Source organism: Nyctereutes procyonoides, unplaced genomic scaffold, assembly GCF_905146905.1.
Source record: "Nyctereutes procyonoides isolate TBG_1078 unplaced genomic scaffold, NYPRO_anot_genome, whole genome shotgun sequence".
Classification (NCBI taxonomy): domain Eukaryota; kingdom Metazoa; phylum Chordata; class Mammalia; order Carnivora; family Canidae; genus Nyctereutes; species Nyctereutes procyonoides.
Genome location: NW_026575021.1, coordinates 6,029,313 through 6,051,597, shown reverse-complemented (window position 1 = coordinate 6,051,597; position 22,285 = coordinate 6,029,313). Strand labels below are relative to the sequence as shown.

Sequence of the window (22,285 nt, the reverse complement as noted above, 5' to 3'; positions counted from 1 at the left end):
AATAAATCTTTATGGCTTTTTAAATCAGGTGTTATTTGTTCAACGATACCGAAAAACAAAAAAGCTGGCGGGATCCGACCCTCAAACCATAGTAACATTCCTCGCAGCCACCGGAGGCGGCAGTCTGCAGTTTGCGCGTGCGCAGCTCTAACCCTCGCTAACTCAGCCGACGACTTGCGCAGGCGCAGATCTTACGTTGGCGGCTTTGTGGGTTGGCCTTGGCCCTGAGAAGCAGAGCATTCTGGGAACGCCGGAGACGGAAATCACTTCCCCTCACGCTGCGGGCGCTGGTGGCTGCTGCGCGATTTTCTCCGGTTTCAAGAGTTAGGAACTTGGGAACCGTCTGCCAATATGTACGACGCGGACGAAGGTAGGTGAAACTACTCGGAAGGCTCCGCGGCGGACTAAGGGGGGAGAAGCGGGGGGGAGCTGAATTTGCGGCCTCTCCTCAGTCGCCGCTCGAGTGTTCCCGGTCGTGTCCCCGGTGTTCCTCAGGCCGGGATCGTGAGCGTGGAGGGTGCGGGGAACGGAGCGCTAATGCCCCCGGTCAGCTGATTCCTGTCTCTCCACTTTCGGCTCCTGGGTGAGTCTGACACCGCCTTCCCGGACAGAAATGGCGCGCCGAGCAGCAAGACAGAGTCCATTGTTTTTACTTTGAAGCAAAGGGCTCCTTTCTGGATTTCCCTCAAGGCCATAGTGGATTTATGGAGCCCCTGAACTGAGGAGTGTCAGCCTGTGCCACGCATGCAGCCGGGTTAAAGAATAGCGTGTGTGTGTGTGTCGGGGCACATCCCTTCGTGATGTCACACGTCCAAGTCAGTGGTCTTTAAAGATGACCTTTAAATTCCGTCTTCCCACAAGATGCCAGAGTGTTCAGGTGTTATGTATCCTATTGAATAGGGCCGCTGTGTCTCTATTTTTTCCTTTCACATGTGGAAATCTTAGTCGTGGTCTAGTGTATTTTAATTATTTTTAATGCTCGGTCTCTCATTCTCCACAGCTACTATTTTCAGATTTCACTTTTTTTCTGGCTCCCAATCCTGTGGCCACTTCTCATGTTTCTCTTTATTCCCAGGCCACTCTCGGGAGAAAAAGAAGCAGAAGCGTAAACTCTACTGTTTAGTCTATTAACTAAGTCTATTCCTAATATTAGGAAAATATTTTATTTCCCTCTTTGTCTTTCTGCCACATAACTCTCATGTAATTCTTCTTACCTGTCTGACATTCCTTCTTGTTCTCTTCTACTCATACTATTTCAGGAGGATTCTGTCTTTTCTCCATGGCTTTGGGTATGATTTATATGTGGATGACTTCGAATTTATATTTCTAGTCCAAGTGTCTTACATGTCTGACTGCCACTGGACGACTTCACTTGGATATGCCCCAGCCTCCTCAAATTTGTCACTATCCAGACTGAGCTATTTGCCTTTACTCATTTGTCTTCCTAATCTGCTTTGTCCTATGTTCTCCATCTCAGTGAGTAGCATCTTCCTCTTGTGTTGTGGAAGCCAGAAGCCTGGGCATCATTCCTAATTCCTCTCTTCTGTTCCCATTATCTAATGAGCCACCAAGTTCTAAGGGTTCTGTCTCCCAAAATATGTCAACTCTGGTGACTTGTCTGTCCCTTCCGCCACAATTTCTAGTTCAGGCTATCACTCGAACTCACTAATCTCTTGCCTACATTAACTTCTCCAGATTCTCAACTGGTTTGTATGCTCTTCGGGATTCTTGGCTTCCCATTTCACTGCCCATACTGTGGCTATAGTGATTTTTCAGAAATGAAAATCTGATTTACCACACCCTTATTCAAATCTTAGAATGGTTCTTCACAGCTTTTATTTGGTAAAGACCAATCTCTTTGTGATCTAGAGTGTTTATTACACATGTCTGGCACCTAGCCTAGTGGGACTCAAGGACCAGGATTGCTGACCATGGCTTCTACAAGCGTCCTCTCCATATGATTTGGGCTTCCTCGTACTATACAAGCCTTGAAGTAGTAGGACTTAACTAATGGCCACTCAGAGAGCTCTACAAGTGTGTGTTTTAGCAAACACATTGCATTGCCTTTTCTTACCTAATATTACCTTTAAAGTCCTGTAGTATGTCTTTAGCTACATTCTTTTAGTTATGGCAGTGTCAAAAACCCACCCAGATTTAAGGGGAGGAAACCTAGATCTCTATATCTTGATGGTGGGCAAAGATCACCCTGTAAAAGAGCATGTGAAATGGAAGAATATAGTTTTGGCCATCCTCAGAAAATACAATCTGTCATTCTTTTACCTTTATGAAATGTTGCTATAATAGTCTACTGAACCTTAAGGTATTGCCCAGCTATTGGAACCCCTCTCTGGCTTTACCTCCTTACATAATCTTTCCAGTCTCTAAGGAGCTTATTGATTGGAGGATTATGTGCTTCATCTTAGTTACCATTACAGTTAGCTATTGATGAGAATTACATGGACTTTCTGGAGAAGATGGAATATTAACACATTCACACAACTTATACTGAACCTTTGTAATGAAGCCTCTTTGTATATTGGGAGAATACCTATGTGATGTAGACTTTGTACACATAGGTATATACCTATGTATGTTAGTAATAATTTAGTTAATTGAAAGTTTAGAGAAGTGGGGTAAAGGATTGCTTTTTACTTAGCAAAGAGTAAATATGTTTCTGCTACTTCAAATCATAGGAGCAAGATGTTAACTACTAGCATTTTATTGCGCACAAGTACAATATTTTTGGTTTTTGCAGATATGCAATATGATGAAGATGATGATGAAATCACCCCAGACTTGTGGCAAGAAGCATGCTGGATTGTAATCAGGTAACTTTTGAGACCAAACTGAATAAGCCTTAAAAGGCATAATAACCCATTTCATGCTTATTCTGTTATTGAAAATTACATGTTTTAGTGACCCATGGGTGGCTCAGCGGTTGAGCGTCTGCGTTCGGCCCAGGGCGTGATCCTGGAATCCCGGGATTGAGTCCCACATCCGTCTCCCTGCATGGAGCCTGCTTCTCTGCCTGTGTCTCTGCCTCTCTCTCTGTCTCTCATGAATAAAAATCTTTAAAAAATTATATTTTATATGAATATGTCACATGAAAGCTGGTTTCTTTATTTTATATATATATATTTAACTTGAACTTTTAAAGTATTTCAGACTTTAAGTTACACAAAGAATTCATATATACATTTCACTCAGGTTCCCTAGATGTTAACCTTACATATTTTCTTTGCCTTTTTTTTCCCTTTCTATTTTTTTCCCCCTGAGACATTTGAGAGTAAGTTGCAGACATAAGAACGTTGTTTTATATAATAAGTCCTCAAAATCAGGAAGTTGATATTAATACAATAATTTATAGATCTTACCCAAATTTTGTCAGTTGCCCCACTAATGTTTATAGCAAAGTAAATTTTTTTCTGATCCTGGATCCAGCCTAGGATTACATATTGCTTTTAGTTTTCTTATTTTTTTGTCTCCTGTAATTCAGAACAGTCCCTCAGTCTTCCTTTTTTTTGATCTCGGCACTTTTGAGGAATACAGGCCAGTTGCTTTTTAGAATGCCCCTCAGTTTGGGTTTGTTTGATGTTTTCTCATAATTAGATTCATATGATTACTTTTGGCAGCAGTGATGTTCTCTGAAGTCCATCAGGAAGCATGTGATATAACCTGTTTTTATCCATTGCTGATGTTAATTTGATTCCTTGGTTTTCTTTTTCTTTTCTTTTCTTTTCTTTTTTTTTTTTTTTTTTTAAGATTTTGTTCATAAGAGACACAGAAAGACAGAGGCAGAGACTCCCTGCATGGAGCCTGATGTGGGACTCAATCCCTGTACTCCAGGATCACGCCCTGAGCTGAAGGCAGCACCCTTAGCTGCTAAGCCACTCAGGCGTCCCAATTCCTTGGTGGTTTTATTATTTTATTTTTTTATTTTATTTTATTTTATTTTATTTATTTATTTTATTTATCTTATCTTATCTTATCTTATTTATTTATTTATTTTATTATTTATTTATTTTTTGGTTTTATTATTTTAAATGGATAAAGTTACATTAGGTTGTATTTCAACCTAACTTCCCATCCAATTCTAAGTATAATTAAAACTCAGAAGCCTTATATGTAGGTAAGAAAAGTAAGTTTTAGGTAGTGAACTAATATCCTGCTGTATTAGAATATAAAATGCTACAACTCTGCTCTCTTATCAAACCGACACTTGCTGTGATGTCTCTTTGAGCCCCTTCATCTCCAAGGTGCACATCCTCTGGGTTCACAGTCTCTTCTTTTTCAAAGAACACGTGCTTCCAACATTGTACCAGTTGTATTTGGAACATAACTAAATGTTCTTGAACCTTTTTTTTGTTGTTAAAAAAATGTGTTGCAATTTTGAGATGTCTTTTTACTACTAAACATGGGCTATAAAAACTTTGTATTAAGACATTTGTATCCTCTATGATGTTTGAGTTTTAAACACTAAGAGGTGTCTTACTAGGAAAAAAATAGGTAGATATTCTGTGAGTATTCCTATATTCTGCAATATCCAGGGAGAAGGAATATTTTGATCTTAAAATAACTGTTTTCAACATATATGATTGTTCAGGGTAAACTGTTTTTGAGCTGTCACCGCATTTGTTACAAAATATTTGATTTTTACATTTTAAGAGACTATAGGTTCTTTGGCTATTGTGAGATGATGCTTTATTTTCTCACTTTTTAACATCAAGTGGTTTTTCCCAAACAGTGTGAATGTGATGTTACTTAATGTCAGAGACTTCAGTAAGAGGGCTTGTGGTAAAATAAGATAGATATATATATGAAATATTTATATAGTTTAGGCATGTAAAGGACAACTTTTTTTGACAGAGATAGGGTGCTTGTATAGGGGAAGGGCAGAGGGAGAAAGGAAAGAAGCGGACTCCTCGCTGAGCGCGGAACCCCACACCAGGCTTAATACCCAGACTGAGGGGCAGCTGGGGTGGCTCAGCGGTTTAGCGCCGCCTTCAGCCCAGAGCCTGATCCTGGAGACCCGGGATCGAGTCCCACGTCAGGCTTCTTGCATGGAGCCTGCTTCTCCCTCTGCCTGTGTCTCTGCCTCTCTCTCTCTCTCTCTCTCTGTCTCTCATGAATAAATAAATAAAATCTTAAAAAGAAAAAAAAACCCAGACGGAGGGACGCCTGTGGCTTAGCCATTGAGTGTCTGCCTTTGGCTCAGGGCGTGATCCTGGGATCCCGGATCGAGTCCTGCATTGGGATCCCTGCGTAGAGTCTGCTTCTCTCTCTGCCTGTGTCTCTGCCTCTTTCTGTCGCTGTGTCTCTCGTGAATAAATAAATAAATCTTTTAAAAAATAATATCAAGACAGATTATGACCTGAGCTGAAATTGAGAATCAGATGGTTAACCAGCTGAGCCACCCAGGCACCCCAAGGGTAACATTCTAACGATTCTAATGATTTTGGGAAGTCTTCTGGGGGAAATGAAACTTATCCACGGTTTTGTAAAGATTTTTTCATTGTTAATTGTCCATAAAAACCACTGTTACTGGGCAGCCCAGGTGGTTTAGCGGTTTAGTGCCGCCTTCAGCCCAGGGTATGATCCTGAAGACCTGGGATCGAGTTCCACATCAGGCTCCCTGCGTGGAGCCTGCTTCTCCCTCTGCCTGTGTCTCTGCCTCTCTCTCTCTCTCTCTCTCTCTCTCTCTCTCTCTGTCTCTCATGAATAATCTTTTTTTCTTAAAAAAACAAAACACATTGTTACTTAAATTATAATGCCTTCTTCCATATGTTTTTTATATGTCAATGGCAGACTCAAATGGTTGTGAGAAATGTCTTTCCTGTTAGCTTGCAGTTATACAAGGAAATTACCCTAGCCATTTTTAGGCTGTATGTCATATAAGAATGATTGTGGGGGGATCCCTGGGTGGCTCAGGGGTTCAGCGCCTGCCTTTGGCCCGGGGCGTGATCCTGGAGTTCCGGGATCGAGTCCCATATCGGACTCCCTGCATGGAGCCTGCTTCTCCCTCTGCCTGTGTCTCTGCTTTCTCTCTCTCTCTCTCTCTCTCTCTCTCTCTCTCTCTCTCTCATGAATAAATAAATAAATAAATAAACAAATAAATATCTTTAAAAAAAAGAATGATTGTGTTTTCTTTTTTTTTTTTAAGATTTTATTTATTTATTCATAGACACACAGAGAGAGGCAGAGACACAGGCAGAGGGAGAGGGAGAAGCAGGCTCCATGCAGGGAGCCCGACGTGGGACTCGATCCCAGGTCTCCAGGATCACACCCCAGGCTGCAGGCGGCGCCAAACTGCTGCGCCACCGGGGCTGCCCGATTGTGTTTTCTATTCTCTGCCATAGGACCTAACTTCTAATATTAATGTCCATGATTGAATCAGGTTGAGATCTTGACCCAAAGCCATCCAATCTAGGTCTGCTAGTGACCTGTGAAATGACCTGGTGATGCCAAACTGACCATTAATTGGGCTGTACATACTGCCTCAGAAAACTGATGTAAGGATAAGGGATTGGTAGTGGCCAGGGAGAGGTGAGTAGAAACTAAGAAATTGTCATAGGTACAAGATGCAGGGTCACAAGATGAAGGAATTGGGACATGGTGGTATGCTGGTGGGTCGTTTGCTACTGCTGAGGGGTGATGAGATAATCCAGTCCATAAGACTGTGGTAAATCTCAGAGCTCTCATAGTCTCCCTAAAACCCAGCTGTACACTTTCTGAGTGGTGAGGAGTGAAATTGCTCTTGCAATTTTAGCTTCTTGTTACCTTTAGTGTGTATATATATTTTTTTTTCTTCTTTTTCCTTCCTTCATGTGAAGAAGTGTCTGTTCCTTGTAAACTGAATGTCTACTCTTGTAGGTTCTTCTTTAGGGCTTCATTATGTGATTTCTGTATCTGTTGGTAACTCCCATTTCTCCCATACTTCTTTTCTTTCTTTTCTTTTTTTTTTTTTAACTCCTATTTCATTTTTTAACATCAGTCATTTGCTGAATATTTTCACTTGAATGACTTACATCTCACCTTTATATTTTTTATTTCTTTAAGATTTTATTCACTTGACAGCAAGCACAGTTAAGGGGAGCAGCAGGCAGAGGGAGAGGGAGAAGCAGGCTCCCTGCTCAGCAGGGAGCCCAATGTGGGGTTCAGTCTCAGGATCCTAGGATCATGACCTGAGCTGAAGGCAGACGCTTAACCGACTAAGCCACCCAGGTGCCATCTCACCTTTGCATATTCAAAATAGAACTACTCTTAAACCTTAAATTAGGTTTTATACCTTCAGTATTTTAGTTATGGGTATCATCTTTTCTCTTTTTTTTTATCGTCTTTCCTCTTATTCAAATTAGAATTATTTTATCTTTATACATTTTTTTTAGTTTAAGATTTTTTGACTTTAGAATGAGAGAGCATGGTGGGGAGGGGCAGAGGGAGAGAGAATTTTAAGCAGACTCTGCAATGAATGCAGAGTCTCAGGTGGGGTTTGATCTCATCACCCTGCAATTGTGACCTGAGCCAAAACCCAGAGTCAGATGCCTGACTGTGCCACTCAGATGTCCCACATTTTCTTTAGTTTGAAAAACTATTTCAAAGAGGTTGGATGAGGGGTACGTGGCTGGCTCAGAGAAGTATACAGCTCTTGATCTTGGGGTTGTGAGTTTGAGCCCCACATGGGATGTAGAGATTACTTACTTATATAAATCAATCAGTCCATTTTAAAGAGGTTGGATAAAATTTATAAGAGTCCTTTATATTAGGGATTCCTTATAGTTTTTATGCTGTGCTTTAATTATTTTACCCATAAGTCTTGATTCCCAAAACTTAAGTCCTACAGAGAAACTGTTTCTAGTTTTACCCCTTTTTTGGATACGTCATAGTATCTGCATAATGATGGACTTATAATGGTTGGATTTAATTATAATGAGAATGGGGAAATACTCTAGAAAACATCACGGAGTTGTAACTAGTTATAAACTCAAATATTTTTTCCCAGTTCCTATTTTGACGAGAAAGGCTTGGTCAGACAACAGCTGGATTCTTTTGATGAGTTTATTCAGATGTCTGTTCAAAGAATTGTGGAAGATGCTCCACCTATAGACCTACAAGCTGAAGCTCAGCATGCTAGTGGAGAAGTTGAAGAACCGGTAAGAGGGTTATTCTAATAAAGTAACATATGTAAAAGAAGAGTATTGATTTGAAATTTCAGTCCTCTCGCCTGGCTTAAAGGTTAAAAAAAAAAAGTGAATGTTTTCAGTAGGTTACTTACAGCATCTTTTATCAGCTCCTGTTTATTCTTACTAATAGATATATTTTTGCAAGTAATTCAAAACCCTAATCCTTATTCAGATAGTAGGGATATAATAACTGGGGAGGGGGGGCTTAGAAATATGATGAACTACTAGGAGAAGCAGGCCACAAATAGTCATGTTGCTTCAGAAAGCCCCCCCTTTTTTCTTCCTTTCGTGATTTCTTTTCAACAATCATAAAAGAAATTATATTTGAAGGACTTTCCCCCTTATTTTTGTAAAAAATACGTTATAATAGATAATAAAGGAAAAAATCACCCAAACATACCAGATGTTTTAGTTTTTCTAAGTTTCTAATAGTCTGTTTATACATACATATGTTCTTAGCATTATTAAAATCATAGCAAGGTTATAATTTTATAATCTGGTCTTATATGAGTTATTGTAAAGAAGTATATGGTCCAAAATAATGCTGTCCCCAGTTTTTGAGAAGAGAGATGGGGAAACTGAAAAACCAAGTGAGTCAGGGAGAGCCCCAGTTCAATCTTCCTTTTATATTTGGCAAATTCAGTCCTCCTTTTCTGTAGCTAATCTCCTAAGGGCTGATCTTTTCTTCTAATCTAGTTGGAGATACTGCATAGACTTTTAACAAAAATCGTTGGTTCTTCTGGCACTGTGCTGGAAAAATGGGCATAAGTTTTTTTTAACACAATATTTTCCTAGTATTTGCAAAACAGAGAGGTAACAATATAACAGGTTCAAAGTGCCACTACTGTTAAGTACTATTGGAGGAATAGATCTGAAGCTGGGGTATCAGAATTTAGTGGAAAAGATGGGGGCAGACTTAAGCTATGAAGGGCGGGGTAGAACTTGTCTTAGTAGAGACAAGATACTTAGGGGGTTCAGCAAGGAAATACTTGGTGTTATTTGACTTGGGGATGGAATGACCACAACAGTCAGTAGATGATTTTTAGCTTGATCTGTTTTTGATATGTGTTAGTGGAAGGTAAGATAGAATGAGATTGTCATGGGCTTTGGGTGTTATTAGGAATTGTCCAATTTGGGGAACTTGGATGTTAATTACCATTAGTGGTCTGTTTTAGTCCCATTGTTTCTTTTTCTAAGATCTGGTTTAGAGAGAAACCACTTTCCGTTTACCTCTGGAAAGTGCTCATGGATCTTGTTTTATTGGGGAATAGATACTAATTGAAAACTTTTTTTGGTAGGGGGAATACGTTGTGCTTATATCAGTGTTGGAAGTTGTTCTCAGTCCTTGATATAGAGTAATTGGGATTTTTTTGTAAATTTAATTGAAGAGATAGGTTTATTTTTTCCGGTGTTCTGTTGAATAAATTAGAGGATGGTCCTAATTGAATTTATCTTTTCTTTGTTTTTTCTGGTAACATTGTATGTACTTCTGACCTTAACTAAGGAGAGGACACACAGAAGTATATAGATTACTGACACAAATCTTTTAACTATTTGATATAAACATAGAGCATATGAGATATATGCATAATATTTATTTACTTGGGATATTTTAAGTCTCTTTGTCTTTGCCTTAAGAAAGCAGGTACAAAACTTGACATCTTTGAAATAGGGATATTGGCCTTTGAGAGTCCCCAGTGTTAGTAAAGTGGGTGAATTTCAGTAGTTTCTAGAGCTGCTCCTAGTCAGATGTTAATGTTGATTAAAATGGAATCATTAAAACTTTTATGGAAAAAAGCTATCCTTTTCATGTTTTTTGGTTTCCTTTTAGCCAAGATACTTGCTGAAGTTTGAACAAATTTACCTCTCCAAGCCTACCCATTGGGAAAGAGATGGTGCTCCTTCGCCAATGATGCCAAATGAGGCCAGATTAAGAAATCTCACGTAAGAATTTTTCCAATAATTGATACTGTAATACAGTTCAGAAAATGTGATTTTAACCAGTTTAGTTGAGTTTTAGCAAACACTATTACTTAGTTGTGATTTCACTTTTGTTTCTAAAGGTATTCTGCTCCACTTTATGTTGATATAACAAAAACAGTCATTAAAGAAGGTGAAGAACAACTTCAAACTCAGCATCAGAAAACTTTTATAGGAAAAATTCCAATTATGTTGCGTTCAACTTACTGCCTGTTGAATGGCTTAACAGATCGTGATCTTTGTGAGTTAAATGAATGTCCTTTGGATCCTGGTGGATATTTCATTATTAATGGATCAGAAAAGGTATAATAAGTGTTATTTAAAGAAAATTACAAAATCGTAATTAAGATTTAGATTATGAAATTTCAAATTAAAAAGTAAACTTGTATACAGAAAAGCCTAGAAGTGGCGTTGAATTATTTAGGGAGTGACAGCCAAACTTATGTAAACCAAACCTTTATTTAGTTGTATATAATAAATACTAGAAATGTGGTCAGTTGCTTGAGCTTATATGTTTCTGTGAAGCATTTATGTAAAATGGAATTTGTAAAGTTTAAGAATTGATGTTTCGGTGAGCCTATCTGATCAGCTTAAATTAAGATGCAGATTTTACTCTTCTTTCTACTTCAAGGACTTGTGGGTTTTATGGCATAACTGTTTTATTGTCCCTAAAGGTTCTGATTGCTCAAGAGAAAATGGCGACAAACACTGTCTATGTGTTCGCCAAAAAGGATTCTAAATATGCCTACACGGGAGAGTGTAGATCATGTCTGGAGAATTCTTCCCGACCCACAAGTACTATTTGGGTTAGCATGCTGGCAAGAGGAGGACAGGTATGGCCTGGGATATGATGTTGTTTGAGTTTATTTCTTTCTGTCTAGTCTTATAATTTATCAGACTCCATTCTTTTTTTTTTAAGATTTTATTTATTCATTCACGAGAGATACAGAGAGAGAGAGAGAGAGAGAGAGAGAGAGAGAGGCAGAGGCACAGACAGAGGGAGAAGCAGGCTTCCTTGCAGGGAGCCCGCTGTGGGACTCGATCCCGGGACTCCAGGATCACGCCCTGAGCCAAAGGCAGGTGCACAACCGCTGAGCCCCCCAGGTGTCCCGTCAGACTCCATTCTTAGTTAAAAAATGTTTTCTGGAGCATATTGTCAGTGTTATATGGTAGATGTTGTATTATTATTGCTATGTGGCAAATTACCCCAGTAACAACATAGATCATCTCACAGTTTCTGTAAATCCAGAATCTGGGGTGGCTTCGCTAGATCCTCTGGCTGAGCATCTCTCACAAGGCTGCAGTCAAGGTGTTTGCCTGAGCTGTGCTCGTCAAAGGCTCATTTCATGTGGTTGTCTGTGAAACCACTGTGATTCAGTTCACTGTGGGCTGTTGAACTGAGAGACTCGGTTCTTTGCTGGCTGGTGGCAGGAACCTTCTCTCAGTTCTTTGCCACGTGGTTCTCCATGTAGCTGCTGACAACATGGAGCTTGCTTCATCAGAGAGAGTAATCGAGAAGACCATAGAGTAGACAAGCAAGATGGAAATCACAGTCTTCTATAACATAATCTTAGAAACAACATCCTCTCATTTCTACCATATTCTCTTTGGTTAGATATAAGCCACTATGTTCAGCCCCTTTTCAAGGGAAGACAGTTATACAAGGGAATAATAGTAGTAGGCAGGAGTCCATGAGCACCATCTTAGAAGCTGCCTACCATGTTACTTGTGGTTTTTTTTTTTTTAAAGATTTTGTTTATTTATTCATGAGACATACACACACACACAGAGAGAGAGGCAGAATATAGGCAGAGGGAGAAGTAGGCTCCCTGCAAGGAGGCTGATGTGGAACATGATCATGGATTCTGGGATCAGGACCTGAGCCGAAGGCAGATGCTCAACCGCTGAGCCACCCAGGCGTCCCTACTATGTGAGTTGTAATAATTAATAATACCTAGCCTTGGGCACCTGGGTGGCACAGTTGGTTGAGTGTCTGACTCTTGATTTCAGCTCAGGTCATCATCTCAGGGTCGTGAGATGGAGCCCAGCATTGGGCTCTGTGCTCAGTGTAGAATCTACTGGAGGTTTCCCCTCTCTTTCTCCTCCTGCCCCTCCCCACACTGGAGCAAGCTCCCTTGCCTTCCCTCCTCCCTCTCCCTCCCCCCACCTCCCTTCCCCCCTTCTCTGTCTCTAACATCCGTAAGTAAGTAAATAAAATCTTTATTTTAAAAAAATAATAGCTTTTCTTATTTGCTGTGTGTAGTTATGTTACTCTGCTTGATATTATCTTTATAACGGTCTTCAAAAGTAGTTGCAATTGCTTCTATTTAATTTCAGGTACAGTTTTTATATTTTGTTTTGAATAAGTTATACATGCACATTAAAATAGTTCAAAAGTAGAAAAAAGTTTAATATAAAAAGTAGTCTTCCTTTGACCTTCTTTTCGCAGAGGCAGTCACTTTTAATAATTTCTCATGAATCAGTTCAGAAATAGTCTTAATGCAAAAAATATAAATGGTAGCATGAGATACAAAGTTTGAACTTTGCTGGTATCTTTTTTTTAAGATTTTATTTATTTATTCATGAGAGATACAGAGAGAGAGGCAGAGACATAGGCAGAGGGAGAAGCAGGCTCCCAGTGGGGAGCCTGATATGGGACTCGATCCTAGGATCATGACCTGAGCTGAAGGCAGATGCTCAACCACTGAGCCACCTAGGCGTCCCTGCTGGTATCCTTTAAAAACATGTTTAGATCAGGGATCCCTGGGTGGCGCAGCGGTTTGGCGCCTGCCTTTGGCCCAGGGCGCGATCCTGGAGACCCGGGATCGAATCCCACGTCGGACTCCCAGTGCATGGAGCCTGCTGCTCCCTCTGCCTATGTCTCTGCCTCTCTCTCTCTCTGTGTGTGTGACTATCATAAATAAATCAAAATTAAAAAAAAATATATTAAAAAAAAAACGTTTAGATCAGCACTTTATCATTATTTTGGAGCTGTTATATTCCATATGTAGATGTACCTTGCTTTCTTTCTATTATTTATTTATAGATGTAGTTTTATTTTATTATTTATTTTTTTTTTGGTAGCATAATTTTTATTTTATTTTATTTTATTTTGGTAGCAAATTTATTTGACCATTTCCCTTTTGATGGGCATTTAGGTTTCTAGTCCTGTGCCCTTGCAAACAGTTCTGAACTTGAAGATTAGAGAATTTTAGCTACCTGAAGTTAAATAGACATGTAGAATAGGTATTTTAAAGAATTAAAGTGGTTTTTATTTGTAAATAGAGGTAGAATGGGGCCCAAGTACAAATGTTTGGAAAAGATCTCGGGTGTTCCTGATGTGCATTCTTTGTTGAGCAGCATTAGCCTAGATCATGGAGGGCAAAGAAATGAAAACATATGTTAGAGAGATTACTGTGGCAATTAGGGGCAAAATGAACAAATTAGAGGCAGAGAAAAGAAAAATCATCTGGGGCACCTGACTGGCTCAGTCGGGAGAGCATACAACTCTTGATCTCAGGGTTGTAGGTTTGAGTCCCACATTGGGTGTAGAGATAACTTAAAAATCAAATCTTTAAAAAAAAAAATCTGGATTTAGTGATAGATTTAGTATAATATGAGTCACTGAATATTCTGTGGTTTCTATCCTCAAGTTCTGGATGAAATAGAAAACTTCTAAGAATTGATTTTTAGAATGTAGTGAGTTCATTTCTTAGACAAAAGATTTTGTGGGGGTACATGATGTGTGCATTATTTTCTTATGTTTTGCTTATTCTGAAAAAGATCTGTGATGAAACAAATCATAGACTGAATGGCATAATTGATCTCTAAGTAGAAACAACCAACTAGCATTTGGCTCAGAGTACAGGAAAAAGAGCAAGATGAAAGTTTGGATATCATTTTTGAAGAGCCATTAACTGAATACCCATAAAATTGGGTAAGATTTCTAAGGACCCAGGTCTGAATAGGAGGAGATGACAGAAATTGTTATTAGAGGGACCATGACAATATGGGGTTATGAGGCCAAGAGGAGATAGAGTTTAATATTAAAGATAATTAAAATGGAGAAGCCTGTTTTTATGAAAGTGTAGGCTAGTAACTTTTGTTTCATTTCTGTATGTGTATACAATTAAAGAGAAATTGGAAAAAAATTATGTGAGAGAGGCTGTTTAATTTTGAAATACTATTCAAATGAGATACTTTACCAGCTCTGAGTTAATATTTTTCATTCATGCTTAGCTTTTTTCCTGTGTTTGCCTATATATATATATATATTTTTTTTTTTTTTTTTAAGATTTTATTTATTTATTCATGAGAGACAGAGAGAGAGGTAGAGACACAGGCAGAGGGAGAGCAGGCTCCATGCAGGGAGCCTGACGTGGGACTCAATCCCAGGTCTCTAGGATCTGGCCCTGGGCTGAAGGTGGCACTAAACCGCTGAGCCACCTGGGCTACCCTACATATTTTTTTTTTTTGACCCGTTATGTCTTTCTTCCAGAGAATTTTTTGTGTTTTGTTTTTTGTGTATTTTTAAGAGAGTCTTGGCAGGCATATAATAGAGGATAGAAGTTCTCTTAGGTCTAAATGATCAGCCTGTTCATAGAATTAGTAAACCTGTTTCAGTGTCTTTGGCAAGGACTTTAAGGACATTCCTTAAAGTTTGAAAGGTATACTTCTTTTGAAATACATACTGTGGACATGTATATGAAATGGTTCTTGTGATATTTTTATGTGACCGTGATCTCTTTGTACTGATATTCTAATGTTTTATTTTTCTAGGGTGCAAAAAAGAGTGCTATTGGTCAACGCATTGTGGCAACTCTACCATATATCAAGCAGGAAGTTCCCATCATTATTGTGTTTAGAGCATTAGGTTTTGTGTCTGACAGAGATATTTTAGAGCATATTATTTATGATTTTGAAGATCCAGAGATGATGGAAATGGTAATGTAAAGCAAAATATATTCACAGTGTTCTAATGAGAGGTTTAAAGTTACTGACTTGGTAATCTTAAAACATAGTAGAAAGATGCTTTGAAGAGTAATTTAGCGGTTACAGATCCATGCTATTTACTGTGTAGCAAAAGCCTTCAGCCTTGCTTCAGCTTCTTTCTTGACAATTATGTGTAAAATAGACATAAAAACTAGAGGCAGCCAGAGTTCACCGATAGCAACAAGAAGAAACCATAGTAAGAAAATCATGAAAGCATACCATATGGTGCAATTTAGTAAAAAAAAATGAATAGTTGATAACCTTTTTTAACTTTTTATTTTGAAATAATTTCAAACTTGTAGAAAAGTTGCAAAGAACTTTTATAAACTCTCACCCAGATTCACTAGTTGTTACCTGTGCTACATTTGTTTTAGCATTCTCTTTATTGATACATATTATTTTTTTCTACATTTGAGAGTAAGTTTCAGGCATTGTGCCCTTTATTCCTAAATACTTCAATGTGTATTTCCTATGAAAACCAGGACATTCGTTACATATTCGTAATACTTAGCTTTAATACTACTAGGCCATAGATCTTATTTAGGTTATTGCCAGTTGTCCTGAATTGTCTAAAGTCTTTAGGACTACTAAGTAATAAGGTTAAATAAATGGAGGCCAGACATTGGTCACAAAGTGAGATAGCAGAATGAGTACGTTAGTTATTAGAGCATTGATGCAGTTCCATGAGAAAAATGGATTCTGGTTAGATTTTACTTTAATAAGCTTTTACTAATGGTCGTGTTTTTGGGTTTGTTTGGTTTTTTTTGTTTGTTTTGTTTTGTTTATTTTCCTTAAATACTTAAAGATAGTAATTATTTAAGTATTTAAGAAAATTTATTATCTTTTAATCCAAAAGGCATTGCAAATGATTCAAAATTGATTCAGATCATATTCAAACTGGAATTTTCTTAGGAAAGTGAAAGAGCTGATTTGCTTTATGTCTGTTACTTATTTTTAATTATTGCTTGTTCCTTTAGCTCTTACGAAGCTTAGGCCAATTTTTACAGTCTGAGTCAATCATTCACTTTGCAAGAGTACTTTAATTTTTTCTTTTGTTTTCCTTTTTTCCAAATCCATATTAACCTTAACAAAACAGTTTCATAACATTGATGATTTAAAAAGACCACTTCCATTTACCATGTTGTGGCCTCACTTTGACTGGTTTATGTTACCTTTTTCTGATTGTTGGTTCTATGATTGGAATATGGATATTTAGACTTTTGAGAATCAGTGATAAATAGACATACGAAGTCAGAGGCAGGAAAGACATTTCAGAAAATGTGGTAGGATTAAAGTGTATATACAGGGGCCAAAGTTAAGTGGTACACATTCTTCATGCTCATTATGTAAAATTGGAATTTTAGAATGTTAGAACTAGAGTGAGTAAAACTTGGGGATTATCATGTCTGACCACCTCAGACAAGGAAACTGATTACATGACTGCTTAGAGGCCACACCCACTTTGCTGCAGGTATGGAACGTGTAGGTCTCTATAACAGTCTGCCTTTGAAATATTGTCCTTTACAAAAAACAGAGTAGTTTTATTTATAGGTTAAAAACCTCTTAAAACCAAGACTAAAACCAGCCTAGTGCATTTATTCATTTGTAGTTGAGTCAATTTTAATGTGACTTAAACTTTTCTAAATTGGTGTAAGATATTTAGGAATTTTTGTTTTGCCATTGTTAACTAAAGTGTAAAAACCAAAAACTGCTTTTTTTTTTAATAATAGGGTTATTTTTATTATTTTTAGGAAGTGTAATTGTGTAGATTCTGTCAGATCTCTAGATCTTTTTTTTTTTTAATTTTTTATTTATTTATGATAGTCACACACACACACAGAGAGAGAGAGAGAGAGAGAGGCAGAGACACAGGCAGAGGGAGAAGCAGGCTCCATGCACCGGGAGCCCGACGTGGGATTCGATCCGGGGTCTCCAGGATCATGCCCTGGGCCAAAGGCAGACGCTAAAGCGCTGCGCCACCCAGGGATCCCCAGATCTCTAGATCTTAAGACGTATTCAAGTTCTAGGATTTTGTGGTTCCTTGTTTTTTTAAAAAAATATTTGCGTATTCTATTAAGTACATAGGGATATTTAACAAGTTATAAATGAAAGTTAACAGTTCACTTATTTTAAGGTGAAAATATGAATTTGAAAATAACTTACATTTGAATTTTCTGATAGGTGAAACCTTCTCTCGATGAAGCTTTTGTCATCCAGGAGCAGAATGTTGCACTAAATTTCATTGGCTCAAGAGGGGCAAAGCCTGGGGTCACTAAAGAGAAAAGAATTAAATATGCAAAAGAAGTCTTACAAAAAGAAATGCTCCCTCATGTTGGTGTCAGTGACTTTTGTGAGACCAAGAAAGCTTATTTTTTGGGGTATGTTAAGATTTTTGCCAAGATACCATCGAGATAAAGTTTTCCTTAAAGTTAAAAATATCAGAAATGGTGTTTTTAATATACGAGTTTTTTAAAAAGCCAAAAGCCATATGTATTGTTTTTCATTTTCTTGTTTCTTTTCTTTTCTTTTTTTTCAAGGTACATGGTTCATAGGTTGCTTCTAGCAGCCTTGGGTAGAAGAGAATTAGATGACAGGGATCACTATGGAAACAAAAGATTGGATCTTGCTGGGCCACTGCTTGCATTCTTATTTAGAGGGTAAGGAATGATATAAAACGATGTTGTTAAAAGTAGAGAGATTTCACTTTAGATTGGTCATTGCACTAATGGAAGTACTAAACTCTTTTGGCATCCATATTGGGTACATAGGAAGTTAGCTACATTCTTTGTGCCACTTGCCCAGATTTTGTTCTGGTTCCTGTCTGACAATTTCAGGTTTGTGAGGACAGTTTATTATTTACATTTTCTTTATTCCTCTGGTAGCTTTATAAGGCATTTGTCTTGATTTTCTAAGTATAGATGATATTGGAATTTTTATTAGTCCTGCTTTTGCATTTTATAAAAACACAAAAGCTGGAGGGAAATCTATCAAAATATTAGCAATATTGGTTTAAAGTGAGTTTTATTTTTCATATGTTCTTATATTTTCCATATTTCCTATAATGAACATCTAACACTTTCATAATCAGAAGTTTTTAAAAACAAAGTATGTAGACAATATGAAAAAGATTATAGTAGTGTTTCTATGTATTCTGTTATTTTGTGTATTTTGGATTGGTGTTCTTCAGTCTTGTTTTCACCCCATTAAGGAGTCTCTTCTGACATTTTTTTCCCTAGTTGTTCCTCTTGTGTATGTTTATGTACTGTAAGTACATCAGTGCTTTTTACATAAAGAGAGTAATAACACTTTCCTTCCTCTATGCTAACTACTTTCCTCCCCCTTGTGGGCAGTATTGTCCGTATTGAGAATGTATGTTGACCTTTACATATTTGAAATGATACCATTTTCTTTGGCAGTATGTTTAAGAATTTGCTTAAAGAAGTGCGGATCTATGCACAGAAGTTTATTGATCGAGGAAAGGATTTTAACTTGGAGTTGGCAATTAAAACAAGGATTATATCTGATGGCCTAAAATATTCCTTAGCTACTGGAAACTGGGGTGACCAAAAGAAAGCTCATCAAGCCAGAGCTGGAGTATCTCAGGTAGGACATATGGACTATGATTACAGGTTTGATAGGAAAATGTCTTGGGACTAAGAAATCCTTTCATTCATTGAGTGTAAATTGTTTTGCTTTTTTTTTTTTTTTTCTGTCAGGTATAACAGCACTGGGGGATTTTGGATTATGAAAATGAAATTTGTCTTAAAATTAGCTGTTAGCATTACTTAAGAGAAATGAAGGTTTTGGCTTACAGCAAGATAGTTAATAAATTAGTGTAGCTGCTTGGGAGGTAAAGATGGTCCATGTTAGTGAAATTTTTATGTTTTTAGACCTCCATGTTAGACACCGACCCAGAGAATAAATGGGTATTCCCTTTCTTTGATGCAAAGTACAGTACACTGTTGACTTGTGAATGCGTGGGGGTTAGGGTCACCAACTCTTGGTGGAACTAACATCCTAGTGGTTGGAGGTGATTATAAATAAAGCATTTATGTGACATGTTAGAATTGTACCTCACATGTTTACCATCCCTGCTATAACAGGCACTTATGAGGTGAATGATCTTATTCAGGGAAAGGATGGAGAAAGGAGTGATAGGGAGAGTTTGATGTCAATTGATTATAAGTAAAAATGTGACTTTGCCTCTTTCTAGTATTTGCCAAAAATGTGATAGGATGAGTAACAGAAATGCCCAAACTTTTAAAGTTTTGCTATTGTTTTCTAGGTATTAAACCGCCTGACTTTTGCCTCTACTCTTTCTCACCTTCGTCGTTTGAATTCACCTATTGGTAGAGATGGCAAGCTAGCAAAACCAAGACAGTTGCATAATACATTGTGGGGAATGGTATGTCCTGCTGAGACCCCAGAGGTAATACATTAGAGTTTACATTCAGTCCAAAAGTCTATCAATAATTATGTAGGATATGTAATTACTTGTGGAAGTATTTAGTTATGCTGTGTGGTTCTAGAACTAATGTTTTATTTATGATTTTGTTCTTAGAGTAAATCCTGAAATCAAATTGAAGGAAAAACGTTTATGGAAAAGAATTTTGATAGGCATGCTAAATCAGTATGAGTAATACTTTGTTTATTTGTAGGGCCATGCTGTAGGACTTGTGAAGAATTTAGCCCTGATGGCTTATATTTCAGTTGGGTCTCAGCCTTCTCCAATTCTGGAATTTTTAGAAGAATGGAGTATGGAAAATTTAGAAGAAATTTCTCCTGCAGCTATTGCTGAGTATGTATAGATGTGATTTCTTTTGAAACTATTGTTAATCTTGGGTTGTTGCTTAGTATACAGATACTAACTGCAAAATGCTCTTGATTTCACATTTTAGTGCAACCAAGATTTTTGTTAATGGTTGCTGGGTTGGAATACATAAAGATCCTGAACAACTTATGAACACTCTAAGGAAATTGCGGCGTCAGATGGACATCATTGTGTCTGAAGTGAGTCTTTTGAGAGTGCATGATCCTATGGTATATCTAAACAAGGCATAAGACTAGTGACAGTTTTATTTGCATTGGCATCTTTAACTGCTTCCCTTGTAGAGTACATTGTCAAAAGTCTAGGTGATGTTTTGAGCTAAATATAAGATATTGCTTGCTTTAATGCTTTAGGTATATACTTCTAAAAATTTGACATGTAGGGATGCCTGGGTGGCTCAGCAGTTGATTATCGGCCTTTGGCCCAGGGCATCCTGGAGTCCCGGGATCGAGTCCCACATTGGGCTTCCTGCATGGAGCCTGCTTCTCTGTCTGCCTATATCTCTGCCTCTCTCTGCCCCTCATGAATAAATAAATAAAATCTTAAAAAAAAAAAAAATTTGACATGTAATTTTAATTATAATTTTAGAACTCAAATTATATTTTAAAGTAAAAATTCTTTTGAGGGTCTTTTTGTAAAGGTGACAATAATGCTTTTGATAAGAGAATAATGAGCTCTGATTTTTCCTTTGAATCCAGAGATATGTTCCTTTTTTTTTTTTTTTTTTGTTAAAGATTTTATTTCAGAGAGAGCACATGCAAATAGGGGGTGGAGAGTTGTAGAGGGAGAGGGACAAGAAGACTCCACATTAAGTGCGGAGCCTGACTTGAAGCTGCATCCCACAACCCTGAGATCATGACCTGAGCTAAAGTCAAGAGTCAGGTATTCAACTGACTGAGCCACCCAGGCATCCCCAGAGATTCATTCTTAAAATGTGATACACCTTTATAAAGATTTTTATATTTAGGTGGATATTAAAATGCTTTGGGATTAGGAGAGCTTTTTTTTAAGCATTAATATATATTATATGGGCTTTATTACTTTTATTACTACCCAAAACAGGGCTTTTGCTTTTAGTGTACTGTATTGAGAGATATGGCTCAGTCTTTTGATTTCCCCCAATCTATATTGTGGATTATGTCTAGGAGAAAGTGGGTTTGGAGAGAAACTAATACACTTAAGTCAGTAGCTGATCTCTTTTCTACTTAGCAGAGCAGAGCGATTGCTCTAGGCTTTTCTCTAGCAGGCAGACCCTGGGTTTTGAATCTGGAGTATTCATAGCTTGAAGGCAGCAACAGCATGCTTTACTTGAGAGCAGGCCAGGACTAAGAGAAAGCCTAAGAACCAAAATTGGCTGTATTTTTTATGATTGAGAACTTTGGTAATTCCATGTTTTTCTAAGAGCCTTCTTCAGCTTTTCTATTTTCTAGAGTAAAATTAAATTCCTCCTGTTGTTTTAGGCCTCTTTACCTTTCCATGGGCCCATTCCTTTAATCTAGATTGTGTTCCTGTCCCCATTCCTCCCCAAAAATGAGCAGTAGGGAAAAGGGTGTTATTACTTTTTTCAGATAAATCTCACTTATTCTGCAAAGCTTATATTAACTCTCATCTCCTTTGGCTCCTTCAGGGTACCTTACCTGACCACCTCCCCCTGCCCCGTTTGATTCAATCACAACTTGGCAAAGATTTCTGGAAGGGCCAGATACTAAATATTTTAGGCTTTGTTTACCATATACTCTGCTCTGTATTCACTTCAGCTGTTGTAGTGAAAAGCAGCCATAGGCAGTACATAAACCATCTGTTTATTTACAAAAACAGATGACAAGGGTAGATTTGGCCTGTGTGCTCTTCCCTGACCCCCTGATTTAGATCTCTGTGACTGTATACAGTGTATTTTCTTACATGTTTGTGACAGAATGCTTGTCCCAGATGGGAACTGTTGACTTACATGCCAGCCTCACTCGCTACACTCTTAATTCTCCAGAGGCGGGGAACATGTATTAATACGACTTTCTATTTTCAGCTATGAGCATAGTACCTGACATACAGTAGATACTAAGTGTTTATTGAACATATAAATAATCCTGTGCCTTGGACTAGGTACCTTAATCTCCTGTTAGTGATTATGGGAGCCTCTAAGTGGGAGGAATTGGGTATATTTTCCTGAAGGAATCTGGCACTTTTTCTTTTTGTTCATATTTTGTGACTACCAGAGGTAGTCATTTTACCGATTTCTGACTTAGGCTGTCCTGTCAGTAGTCCTCTTTAGACCTACTAAAGTACACCCATTTCCTTTGGGGCTTTG

At 37.9% G+C, this 22,285-nt stretch overlaps 1 protein-coding gene across 1 annotated transcript in view; it reads left to right on the top strand.

The window, feature by feature from the left end:
- The first annotated feature begins 233 nt into the window (after window positions 1-233).
- Window positions 234-22,285, top strand: part of POLR2B (RNA polymerase II subunit B) — a 44,074-nt gene continuing 22,022 nt past the window's right edge. Inside the window, exons 1-13 of the mRNA XM_055339458.1 lie at window positions 234-370; window positions 2,756-2,828; window positions 8,000-8,150; window positions 10,012-10,124; window positions 10,244-10,463; window positions 10,835-10,993; window positions 14,940-15,104; window positions 17,334-17,530; window positions 17,690-17,809; window positions 18,569-18,755; window positions 19,438-19,581; window positions 19,811-19,950; window positions 20,051-20,162. Of these exons, the coding sequence (XP_055195433.1) occupies window positions 352-370; window positions 2,756-2,828; window positions 8,000-8,150; window positions 10,012-10,124; window positions 10,244-10,463; window positions 10,835-10,993; window positions 14,940-15,104; window positions 17,334-17,530; window positions 17,690-17,809; window positions 18,569-18,755; window positions 19,438-19,581; window positions 19,811-19,950; window positions 20,051-20,162 (1,800 nt within the window). The 5' untranslated portion in view covers window positions 234-351. The remainder of the gene's footprint in view (window positions 371-2,755; window positions 2,829-7,999; window positions 8,151-10,011; window positions 10,125-10,243; window positions 10,464-10,834; window positions 10,994-14,939; window positions 15,105-17,333; window positions 17,531-17,689; window positions 17,810-18,568; window positions 18,756-19,437; window positions 19,582-19,810; window positions 19,951-20,050; window positions 20,163-22,285) is intronic.